Source organism: Crinia signifera, chromosome 7 (genome assembly GCF_055691185.1).
Source record: "Crinia signifera chromosome 7, ASM5569118v1, whole genome shotgun sequence".
Lineage (NCBI taxonomy): Eukaryota > Metazoa > Chordata > Amphibia > Anura > Myobatrachidae > Crinia > Crinia signifera.
The window spans coordinates 121,279,098-121,292,350 of record NC_139223.1 but is presented as its reverse complement, the minus strand read 5'-3'; the positions used below and the strand labels follow the sequence as shown (position 1 = coordinate 121,292,350).

The 13,253-nt window shown below is 43.9% G+C and overlaps 1 protein-coding gene across 1 annotated transcript in view; it reads right to left on the bottom strand.

The window, feature by feature from the left end:
• Nucleotides 1–2,508: 2,508 nt before the first annotated feature.
• The window catches only part of LOC146021228 (uncharacterized), a 35,503-nt gene continuing 24,758 nt past the window's right edge, over nucleotides 2,509–13,253 (bottom strand). The window contains exons 2-3 of the mRNA XM_083155024.1: nucleotides 4,409–4,561; nucleotides 2,509–4,036 (exon numbers count right to left, since the gene is read on the bottom strand). Of these exons, the coding sequence (XP_083011150.1) occupies nucleotides 3,237–4,036; nucleotides 4,409–4,561 (953 nt within the window). The 3' untranslated portion in view covers nucleotides 2,509–3,236. The remainder of the gene's footprint in view (nucleotides 4,037–4,408; nucleotides 4,562–13,253) is intronic.

The window sequence follows — 13,253 nt, the reverse complement described above, 5'->3', positions numbered from 1 at the left end:
ACAGCAGGTGTAGAAGGCAAACAGAGAACAAGGTATACTGGTAGAGGATGCAATGTCCCGGACTGGACACTAGAGGGAGTCAGATGCAGAGTGGAATGCTGCAGGTGCGGAATTAGCAGAAGTACTGGAGAGCTGCGAAAGCTGCTACTCCTTAGGACACCATTGTACTGACTGATTCCTGGCTCCAGTCTCAGGGTATATATAGGTGGAGCCTGTAACTGATTGGCTGTTGCAGGATGGTGTCAGAATAACCATTCCCGGATTGGCTGATGAACTCCTGGGAATTAAACCAATATGGCGACTCCCATGTTGGAGACACAAACGATGTTTGGTGTGCATGTAGAAAGGCCTGAGGCCTGTAACAGAGAGAAGGCCCAGTGCTGGGTGTAAGTGAGCAACAAGGCTGCAGGCTGCATTCAGCAATGCCTGCTGAAATGATAGTCTCTGAATGAGTCTGACCAAGCACCTGAAGCGAAGGTAAGTATGTCCCAAACCCAAGTCGTGACACTAGGTTAAGATGCAGGTTCTTTTTGCTGATCTGCGTTTCAGGGTAGTGGATGTATCTGTACACACATGCTCTGCAGACAAAAGGCTTTAACAGCATATTGCTGGAAAACCTTGGCCTTCAGGAATACAGTATTGTCAAACCATGATTAACTTCAAAGTATATGACAATTTGCTGTCTTTCACTTGATTCCCCAGACTCCAAAGCTTGTTTTTATTTGTTTGTCCAAAAGATAACATTTCCCTAAGGAAATGTGCAACTCCCCGAAAGGCTAAGGGCCAGATTCTCTAAGCTTCAAAAGTAATAAAATAGAGAGTGATAAAAAGCCAGCCAATCAGCTCCTGCCTGACATTTTCCAAACACAGCCTGTGACATGGCAGGCAGGAGCTGATTGGCTGGCTGTTTATCACTCTGGATTTTATCACTTTTGAAGCTTAGAGAATCTGGCCCTAAGACTTTAAACTGTTTCTCAACTGCTTTTGGACAGAAGTTCCATGTAACTAGTCAACACACTAATCTTTATACTTATAATGTATTCTACTAAAAGGAAATGTGATTGCTTAGCATTATTTACCCATACATCTGTCTGCAGAATAAAACCATGTTCTCATTGCCGCCCCTGCAAAATCCCGGGTTTTTCTTGCCGGGTTTTTGGCGGGGCACAGAGAATGGATACTTTTCTACCCCGTTCATACAGCACCTTAAACCCGGGAAATTCCCGTGTATGACGCGTTCACACTGCTTCCCCTGGTCTGCCCTGCCAACAAGTGTGTGAATATAAAAGCAGCTTTGATTGGCTGTTGAAAAAGTAGCTGTGATTGGCTGTTTTAGAAAGCAGCTGTTATTGGCTGGCTGAGGATGATGTCATATAAAGTGGCCTGTTTTTTCCAAGCACACTGCATTGCTGGAATCATGGCTGATGAGATGCTTTTGTTTTGCACCATTTTGCTGTTTCATGCAGCAAATGAGAGCTTGCTGCAGCTGCTTACATTGTGCTACCTTGCACAATGCACTTTGAAGAGGAGGAGAGCGCAATTTCTTGCTGAGAGAGACAGTGCTCGCCTTCATTATGTGCGAAGGAGAAGAGCTTTCATCACCTCCAGCGTTACCTCCATATTGAGGTTCAGCACATCCAGTACCCGGCGAATGTGGACCAGAGACTGCTCTCATGGCGAGGTATTTTGGTCTACAGTGGAGGGTTATGAGGATGACCAGTGGATGGAGCATTTTCGCATGTCACGTGGGACCTTTCAGTATGTGCTGGACCTTCTAACCCCTGCACTTTCCAGACAGACCACAAACTGCAGAATACCCATCTCACCTAGAAAGAGACTAGCGATAGCGCTATGGTGGTATGCTACACCGGGAGAATACCGCACAGTCGCCTGCTTGTTTGGAGTGGGGAGATCCACTGTATGCACTATAGTCCATGAGGTGACGCAGGCTTTGCTGGAAGGACTTTACCGTCGTTTCATCACCTTACCTCAAGGACAAAGGTTGGACGACATCATCGCTGGTTTCCTGCATCGTGGATATCCACAGTGTGCTGGAGCTATAGACGGTACACACATTCCTATTATTGCCCCCACAGAAAACCATGCGGATTACTTTAATCGCAAAGGCTGGCACTCCATAATTCTACAGGCTGTAGTGGACCACAAATATTGGTAAGTACATTTTTTTATGATAATATTAAACTGTACTTTGCGTATTGCTAGGGTAACTAAACAGAAATCTTAACACTTTATATTTTCAGCTTCACTGATGTCTTCATTGGCTGGCCTGGCCGTTCCCATGATGCAAGGGTTCTAGCAAATTCGGACCTATACCTTATTGCTGAGGAGAAGCAGGATGGCTGGTTGTTCCCTAGAGAGGTAAAGATATGTTTTTGCATGTTGCAGTTGGGATATTTTTAGTGTTATGTATGCATGTATGTATGTATAACCAACGTACCACATGTATTGTTGTTTTTCAATGTCTCTCTTTACACCGGTAAAGAAAAGTGGCAATCTGAATAGCATACTTGTACTCCAAGAATTCCATATTGTAACTCTTATTTTACTTTGCAGAAATCGAAGATCATCGATGGGGTGGAGATCCCAGTACATATAATCGGGGATGCAGCATACCCATTACGACGATGGTTAATGAAGGGGTTCACCCAGCGCCATCAACTTACCCCGGAACAAATTGATTTCACCCACACCCTCAGTTCTGCACGAATGGTGGTAGAAAATGCCTTTGGCCGTCTAAAAGGCCGTTGGCGTTGTTTAATGAAGCGCAATGACATTGATACCAGCTTCATGCCTCATGTAGTTGCTGCCTGCTGTGTGTTGCACAACATATGTGAGTTTAAGAAAGAACAGTTTCTACCAGAATGGACCGTACTGGAGCCTGAGGAATCAGATCACTCTGCAGATTCTGAGATGTATGAGGGGACAAACACATGTGCAGAAGACATTCGCAACACCATTACCAATAACATATTTGCTTTAACCCACTAGTGTACTATAGTTTTTAATTTTCAATAAACTTCAAAAACATTTCTGTTTGTTTGTACATATTTTATTCATATGTACAACATATATTTTTTTAGTTAAATAGCATAAAGTGTACCAAAAATGCACATAGAAAAATATAATAAAACTGTAATGACAATACCCAAATGCCTTACATAACTTCTGTACAGGCCGGGTGGGCAGACAAATAAACAAAAAGTCAATAAACACCTCTACAGCACATGGTAGCGGGGGTTTTCCTTTCTTGGAGCCGTTCGATTCTCCGCATGACTATGTGGACCAGCCGCATAATCAAGGCAGTGTGGTGGAACTGTGGGAGGCTGAGTTGCACCCGGTGTACGCTCAGGGAAATGGCAGTGATTTGCTGGAGGCTGAGGTGTCCCAGCAGCATACTCAGGGCACTGCGGAGGAACTGGTGGAGGCTGAGGTGCACCAGCTGTACGCTCTTGGAAATGTCGAGGATTTGCTGGAGGCTGTGGTGTCCCAGACGCATACTCTGAGGAGTGCGGTGGAACTGGGGGAGGCTGAGGTGGACCTGCTGTACGCTCAGGGAAATGGAGGTCATTTGCTTGAGGCTGAGGAGTCCCAGCAGCATACTCAGGGAAAAGGTGTGACATTGGTGGTGGGTGAGGTGTGCTGTATGGCACCATGTTCCCCTGGGTTGGGCCTACAAAATTTGGTTGGCCTGCGCTATACATTGGATAACCATACTGAAAATTATTGTGTGGTGGCTGGGGCAGTGCATGGCCTTGTGCCCTAAATAGACTATTAAGGAACTCCATCTGCGTATCTCGGTTCTCTCGATTGATACGCTCATGCATACCAACAATGGCAGTAATGAACGTGTTCTGTAGGTCACGCTCATTGTCCATAAATCGCTGCAGACGAGCATCTTCATGAACTTGCATCGAATTATCCATTTCCTTCAGGTGTTCAAGCATTACGGTGGTCATTGCTTTTGTGGCTTGTTCCATCTTAGTGGACCTCTTTCTTCTCAGTGGCACATTATAAACTATGGGAAAAACAAACAACACATTACTATACAAGACTATAATAATGTTACTTCTCCTTCTACCCAAAAGACATTGTTGGTGCCCATGCACTTGGAAAACCATCTGTGCTGAAGGCTAGATATCAGTAAAACCTTAACTTCTCATTCAGACGTGTTAGCAATGTTGCTGACAGGCCTGAATCAGATCCCCTCTGCACAGATGCATGTGGATGTTAAATTTCAAAAATACTTAAATAAAAAAGCAGTGTTGGCACATGCATGCTTGAGGCCTTTTCCCTCCTGCACTCTTGCTACATGCTGCGACATATTTCTTTAATAAACAAAAATATAGTACTGTGTAATAATGGTGTGTGTAAAAAGTTATAAACTTACTGTTGGTCCGCAACTTTGGACGTGCACTCTGTGGCAATGCTTCAAAGGCTGGACTTCCTTCAGCAGGTAGTGATGATGCAGGCGTTGATGGTGGTCGCTGCAAAGGTGATGGCTGATGCTGCACAGGTGAAGAGAATGCCGTGGGGCCTACAGCTGAATTGTGGGAGTTAAATGATGAATCCAGAACTTCACATTGGGCTTCACCATGGACAGAGCGGGAATCCATTTCACTGTCTGTGGCCTCAAGGTCAATGGGTGACGCTGCTGCTGCTACTGCGTTTTCTTCACAGACACTTGCTGCACTGCCAGCAAAACTGCTGGAGGAGGACAGTGATATGGGATTAGCCAGTGCAGAGTTCCCAAAGATGACATTACACTGGTCATAAAATGGCCAGTCCATACGGGCACCACCACTCTTCCTCCTGTTTAGGTCATGGACCTTAGCATACTGCTTCCGCAGGGCTTTGAGTTTATTCACTACCTGTTGCTGCGTTTTGACGATGCCACGGGCAGACAGGATTTTGGCGATGTTGTAGTAAACAACGGAGTCCTTCACTGTGCCGGTCACTTGCTTTTTTATCTCCTCCTCTCCTCTCACTGCTAGCAGCTCGAGCACTTCCTCATCCCTCCAGTGCGACATGTCTGCTCTCCTCGACGCAGCATATGGACGTCAGACGCAGCATGAAATGGACGTCACGTCACCTGATCACATCCGCCAATGAGCTTCTTTTTTTCCATCATGTTTGAAAAACCCGTGTCTGCGCTGTTCAGACTGAAGTACACCCGTGTTTTACCCAGGAAAAACCCTGCAAAAAACCCGTGTGTAATTCCCGGGGCATAACACCCGGGAATTTCAAAAGGACGCGTTCACACTGAGACACGACACGGGAAATTACCGCTCGCCCTGCCAAATACCCGGGTTTTTTAGGCAATGAGAACGGGGTATAACTAATACTTTCCAAATAGAACAGTTTCATTTATTTTACACCATTAAAGAAAATGCAAAGCCTAAATTATTATTATGATTATGAGTATAATTATTATTACTACTACTACTACTAATACTACTACTACTGACACCCATAAAGACATGCTTCATGTCAATCCCCTTGCAAATGGGCAGTGATTAAAAAAGTAGCAGGATTTCATCATAGGATGGCCTTGTGGATGTGTATTATGGGCCGTACGCATGCATAGCCTATCATTTTTTCTTTGTCTGCAAATTTGCAGCCGTGCAATCAGGTCTGAATCAGGCCCCGTGTCCAGGGCTGGCAACATAAATCTTGGGGCGGGGCCACCACCTAATCCTAAATCCACACAACCCTCTTCTGTATGAGCCTCATTTAATCTTTTGCTGCTCCAGATCCTGCTTTCAGGTACGGACTTCTCTTGTTCTCAGTCCTGTTGGCCTGGCTGCTGCCTTCTGCTGGCCTGTCACTTTCACAAAAGAACGCAGAGCACTACAAGCAGGCATGGAACAGACGACCCGCGCATGTGCTTTAAAGTACAGGAGCCAGAGGCTACAGTGCCAGCGGCGGGTATGGCTGTGCGCCTGCGGCCACAGGCCATGTGCATACACAGAGTAGATGGCTCTGAGCACCGAACGGCAGGGCGCACACACAGTAGACAGTAGTGGCATACAGTGAGTCAGTCAGAGTCAGCCACACACAGACGGTGCACAGTAGACGGCCTGGCCACGAGGGTCTCTGAAAGGCCAGCGGCTGTGATGGGGCCCTTGAGATTGTCACACTTGTCCCTTGGACCCCTCCTCCTGTCGACTACCCTGCCTGTGTCTGCAGGGTCTTAGGGCCAGATGTACCAAGCTTGAAAAGTGATAACATGGAGAGTGATAAACCACCAGCCAATCGGCTCCTACCTGCCATGTCACAGATTGGGTTTGAAAAATGACAGGTATGAGCTGATTGGTTGGTTGTTTATCACTCTATATTTTTTTTTTATTTTTGTAGGCTTAATACATATCGCCCATAGTGAGCCTTTGCTCTCTCTTCCTGCTTCTCCTCTCTCTTCAGGAATATCACTATTGTAGGCCAGTACATGCATCATCTGTAGTACTAGTGTGGCTGCATGTGGCCATTTACAAAAGCTGCACTGCTTAGGATTTAAGTTTTCAGTTTGAACACACCACACTCTAATTTAATCTCTCTGCTCATGTTACCCCCTCTACCCCCTCTAGTGCAACATAGTTTTGTCCATTTAAGAAAAAAATGGCAACTCTGAAATCTAAATTAGGCCATGAGTTACGAGAAGCTGCAGTGGAAACCGTCATCCAGCATGTAGAAGACATGCCTTCTTCAGACTGGTCCATCTGTGTAACCAATTGGTTTGATAACATGTAACTTTGCATAGACTGCTCTGCTGATTTCTTTGAAACAATGTCTACTTGGTATACAGTATATAATACTCTTTGAGCATCAGGAAACTTACTGCATAACTTCTCGGATGTTGAATTAACATTCTACCTAAGTATTCTTTTATGATGTGTACCCATTTGAACATTGTTAATTACAGCTTATGGGCCAGATGTATCAAGCTTCAAAAAGTGATAAAATGGAGAGTGATAAACAACCAGCCAATCTGCTCCTACCTGTTATTTTTCAAACACAGCCTGTGACATGACAGGTAGGAGCTGATTGGCTGGCTGTTTATCACTCTCCATTTTAACACTTTTGAAGCTTGATACATCTGGCCCTAAATCATTAACTTACAGCATCCTGCCCATGAGTACAGATCTCAATATGCATCAATATGTGTATACTTATGCGTATACAATATATGCTACAGTATACTTCTTTATTTTTATTTTATTTTTTACAATTAGGGGGTGAAGAGTAATGCCATTTGGGATCTTTTGCTGCTGCTAAATTTACTGATATTAATATATAGAAAGTTATGTTTTAAAGGAGGTCCAAGGACATAAGGGTGGGAAAGGGTTATTTTTTTTAACCCTTCACTGGTGTTTTTTTTTCTAGGGAGTGCTCCCCACAGGGCAGGGTTTTTTGGGAGAGCGCTCCTCCCGAATGAAACCCACCCCCCGCTGTGTCTCCCAGGGTCGGGCAGCACCGCTGCCCGACCCTGCCCCCGGCAACCGAGCTGTGTACGGCGTGATGTTAGCAAGTTCGCGCCGCACACAGCCAGGAGGAAGGAGCCGGAGGTGGGCTACTGGAGCCGGGCAGCAGCTAAAGCGGAGCTCATAGCTAGCTCAGCTCAGCACAGAGGCGCTGCCCAGAACCAAGGAGGGGGAGACATTGGCAATCCCGGAAATATTCTGGGAATGCCAGTGTTACCACTGAAGCATCCCCCGGAAAATTTCTGGGATTGCCAGTGAAGGGGTCAATATCCTATATACATATATTTTGAAAAATCTGTTCTAAACTTAAATTCTTGTTTTTTCATGAACATTTATGAAAGAAAAAGAAACAATTAGCTAGCTAGTGGTTAATTATTTTTATTAGTCCCTCCCCCATTTAAGCTTACAGTACAGTCTACATGTACACATTAACTCACTAGTTTGTTTTGGGAACAAGAGATACATTCAAGTCCTGTGAAAATGCTAAACTAAGCTATAGGTGATTCTTTTTTTGTGTGTTTAATTTCTTTAACTTCATGTAATGACTGTTTACTTATACTTAGATTTATCCAGCCCAGACGAGAATGAATGAAGTTAATGCTAATACTGGTTCAGCTCAGTAACAGGAGAATATTCATCCTGTAAACTAAGATAGAGATCATAGAACATTTTGATGTGAGATTATTATACAAACAAAACATATTCAAAAGTACCCCAAATCCTCACTTCTCAGTTTATTTTGTCAGTTGTTCCATTAGAGTGGTTTTTATAGTGGTAATGCGCTGGGAAAAGGTCTTCAAAACATTCTACGAAGAGCCTCAGGAAAAAAATCTCTCAAGTATTAAATTTGAGTTATAATGTATTAATTTAACTTGGTGAAGAAAGTTTTCCATTCCAAATTGCCAACTTTTTTAGAAGAACTCAAACAATATCGATATGAGTTACATTACAAGGAGGGGCCAAGGCTTTTTCTGCTGGACACATATTGTTTTTATTTTGTCTCAATTTAAATAGTGCGTTCATGTTTTAAAGAGAAGAACTACTTGCAAAACACCTACAGAAGCCAATGTAGTTTGTATTTTTATTTTTTCTACCGTATATACTCGAGTATAAGTCGACCCGAATATAAGCCGAGGCACCTAATTTTACAACAAAAAAACTGGGAAAACTTATAGACAAGTGGGACCCTCACTCGAGTATAAGCCGAGGGGGGCTTTTTCAGAATAAAAAATGTTCTGAAAAAGTAGGCTTATACTCCAGTATATATGGTACTTATTGCTGCACATCCACCCATACTGTAAAAGATTTGGCCACCTTTTCCACTTGCAACACCTTACAAATAAAGAAAATGATGGAAGGAGGGATCATGTAAGTATTGGCCAAGTGGTTCTGATTCAGAGATGGAAACTTTTCAAACATCCACTGAAGCCGTGTGAAATTCTGAAAATGCCGCAGTAGGCATCTAGTGTAAATAGACATTGGGGGGTATTCAATATTGGGTCACATCTGTTGAGCTAGCCAGACAGCCGTGACCCTGTCCCGTTCTCGGTCTTCTCGACCGAGAAATCGTAGGCGGGATTCAATGTCCCACCTGCCGTGGGTTGAGCAGGGGGTGCGGCCGCGAGAAGTGACCGCAAATCTGCGAGCTGCGGCTGGGAGCTCGTCAATTCCTGCCTGTTCTCTGCAGAATGAGCCAGACTGCTTGTAAAGTTGGGCTCGTTCTGCGAGATCCCATGTTCAATGCTGTTGAGGAAGACAGCATTGAATAGGGCCCTGCAGTCATCTCCCCCATCGGGGGATAGCTGCGGGAGATTGATCCCCATAATCTGCAAATGTATCTGATCCACTGCTGCTCACGAATATCAGGTCATCTGCATGAACATTGGACATACTGTATGAGTAACACTCTTATTCAGGATGTCAAGATAATTCACCCAGCAGCGGCCAGAGAAGCTTAATTGAAAAATTCAGTCACAGGCTTTTGGCATGCCCAAAATTGGGTCTGGCAATGCCCCTATTTTTTTTGAACAATACAGCTCCACTCCCCCAGCTTCAGACTGTCTCTCACATGCTCTCTGCAGCTCCAGTTAGTCTGTTATCGCTATTTCTGTTCTGTACAAGTGCAGTATGGCTCCTGCACATGAGCAGATCAAAAGTAATTGGGAAAATACAAAAACTTTACTCCAGTGTCCACCTCTGAATCAGCCCTTCGAAGCATTTCTCATACAGAGACCCAGATGCTTACATGGTACACCAGGTGGTGGTATGAGAACATATAAGTTAAGTGTAGGTAGTATCTTTTTTTGAAAAAAAGTTTTCATTGGATAATTTTCAGATATCACGCCAAATTCACACAACTGCCATTTGAAATCTGAATAGAGTTCCAAGGGCTCATATTCCTTGGAGTCCCACATGTTCCAAACATAGATGCTCCAAAACCCCTAAAATCCAATATATTTATCAATCCTGTTAAATGCCTTCTCTGTGACTGTTGAAAAGAAAACAGTCGGAGACTTACGATTTGAAGCTACGTGTATCAGAACCAAAACTTTAGTAGAGTTGTCCCTGAACTCTTAACCAGGGAGATCTGATATCTGATTAAATGCATGGAGCAATAGACTGGATAGAGCATCAGCGAGCATCTTATAATATGCAATAGAGTACTCTTTTGCAGTGCCAGATTAAGGGCCTGGAGCAGAAAATTATCAAGGGCCTATTATGCGCAATAATAGGGGTTGTGGCCAGCACCTAATAATGTGGGGGCGTGACCAGTGTTCTGTTTGGGTGGTCTGCTCCTGGGTGTGTCTCTATTTGTGTAAATACTTTCAACTAATTATATATGCCTGGAAAAGGTAGGGGGCTGGCATAGGAAAATGAAGGGAGATATATATTGGCGGCTGCCCTCCAAAGGTGCACCCGCAGGATGCCGATGTCCTAAGATACTTGCGGGGTGAGGCGGCATTCCAGTCATAAAAAAAATACTGAAAGCCGAAACTTGGTAGACAACATTTCAGCACCTTTTATGTGGTCACCTAAGTTTACCACACCATATACCCCTTATACAAATCATGCAACACAATTGTAACCCCCTTATACTGTTGCATATACTTTACACATTATGCCACATGGAATGAGCCAAAATTCACACGACTGAGCCAAAATTCACACTATGGCACATGGATTGAGTCAAAATTCATGTTATGCCACACAGATTGAGCAATAATGCACAATATACCTCATAAACAGGGGCATTGTGCGGCGAAGGCACACATTAAAAATTTACACCATAATGCCCATTACATGTTAAGCCAAACACCATAATGTCCATTACGTATTATGCCAAACACCATAATGCCTATTATGCTACATAAGTGCTGCTTACCTACATGCTCATTGCCAGGGGTTCCATGCTCGTTGCCATGTGGGATTACATGCTCATTGCCAAGGGGGAATAAATGCTTGCGGTAACTGGGGGACAGCCGCCGGACAGAAATGACAGCCATTGAAAGCCAGGCAGAGTGCGGGGGACTGCGCGGCTATATTCAGAGCACTGTCGGTCCCAGCAATTTGAAATAATACCCCTTTCACACCATAAAATGCCCCCTTTACACCAGGCTAGTCCCAGCATTTTCTGGTGTGAGGTGGAGAGAACCCCCCCCCCCCCCCCCCCCTTTAAACAACCAACTTAATCTTCGGAACCAACTGAACCATTTACATGTGGGCTTTGAATGATTTTGGTCCCGTGAAACTGAGCTGTTTGGTTCCAGAGAAATCTGTCCTCAAACAACATGAACCACCATGAAATTACATATTAGAAATTAAAAAATCGGTTTACCCTCAATATCTCTAGAACCAAAGAACCCATATGGACCAGCCTGGTATCAGATTGAAGGCCCAGCGATTTAGATTTCACTGAGATCAACCAAGCTTCTGTGATGCTGGAGGGGGAACTGGCAACCTTTGAAACCGGGTGGGGGTCGGAATTAGCGGGTCCCATGTTATTCTACGGGGAAAATCTTCCAGCTTTGCCTGGCGGTATCTCCAGTTCCCGGGGGGCTAGTGACACGGGGCTCGGCCCGTTGGAAAGCCCTGGCCATCAGCTACAGCTCAGCCTTGGAGAGTGGGCCTGGAGCTGTACCACCATCAGGCCCATTGTTAATCCGGCCCTGCCCTTCCGGGCTTGGGCTATTCACATTAGGTGTAGATTTTTTTTCACCTCCTACAGTTCCATAGTTGAGAAATGAGCGTCCAAAGCCTTTACCTACAGTACTAACCCATAATTGTTAAAAACGAACTTCTCTCAGGTATGTGACCTTTGGCTAGTACAGTGTTTAATTCTGCTAACTTGCAATTCCTCACGCCACTCTGTGCTCTGCTCTCCAAAGTCTCTTGATCTCAACTAGCCAGTAACATACTGTTTTGCTGCTGGCTTGTATCCTTTTGAGCTCATTGCTACTCTACCTGGTGGTGGCATCCTTAATTGCATCAACTATTGTTTCCTCTAGAGCCATGGGTATTTATATATTAACAGTTATTTATATAGTGCACACATATTCCGCAGCACCGTACAGAGAATATTTGAACATTCACATCAGTCCCTGCCCCAGTGGAGCTGACGATTTATAATCCCTACCACATGTGCACGCACACACAGACATTCTAGGGTTAATTTGTTGGGAGCCAATTAGCCGATCAGTTTATTCTTGGATTATGGTACGAAATCAAAGTACCCGGAGGAAACTCACACGCAAGTACGGGGAGAATATGCAAACTTTGCATAGTTAGAGCCATGGTGGGAGTCGAACCCTTGATCTTGGTGCTTTGAGGCAGTAATGTTAACCATTACACCGTCCATACCGCCCCAATTGTATATGCCTATCAAGCTGTTTAACCCTTACATAGATACATAGTATTTAAGGCTAAAAAAAGACTTGTGTACATCTAGTTAGGGTGACCAACTCATCCCTTTAATCCGGGACACATATTAATTACACAGGTTCTGTGGCAGTTTAAAACCAGGTGAAAGCCAGCCACAGAACCTGTGTAATTAATATGTGTCCCGGATTAAAGGGATGAGTTGGTCACCCTACATCTAGTTCAACCTTGGTTTATTAGCTTAACCCTTGTTTTATGTAGTTAATACTGATATTTTATTTTAAAGACAGATTTTTATTCTTATTTGTACCCCTGGATGTTTTTAACCAATAAATGTTTGTCCAACCTTATTTTAAATGTATTTATTGTGTCTGCCGACACCACCTCTCCAGGCAGAGAGTTCCATAGTTTGGTTGCCCTGACCATGAAAAAAAAATTCCTACTAAGGGATCAAAATCTTTTTTTTTTTCTAATCTAAACTCATGTCCACGTGTGCTAGATTCCTTCCTTGTGGTAAAAAGGGCGCTTGACAGTTCCATATATTGGCCCCTGATATATTTGTACATGTTAAGCATGTCCCCCATTAACTGTCTCTTCTCTAGTGTAAATAATCCCAATTCGTTCAATCTGTCCTCGTAGCTTAAATTCTCCATTCCCTTTATTAGCTCTTCTTTTGATTCTTTCCAGTTCTATGATGTCCTTTTTATAGTGCGGGGCACAGAATTGTACTCCATATTCAAGATGTGGTCTAACCAATGCTTTGTACAGTGGCATAATTACTTTTGAGTCCCTAGTTTCCATACCCCTTTTTATACATGCTAGTATTCTGTTTGCCTTGTTAGTTGCTATATGACATTGAGCCCTACACCCAAATTTGTTATC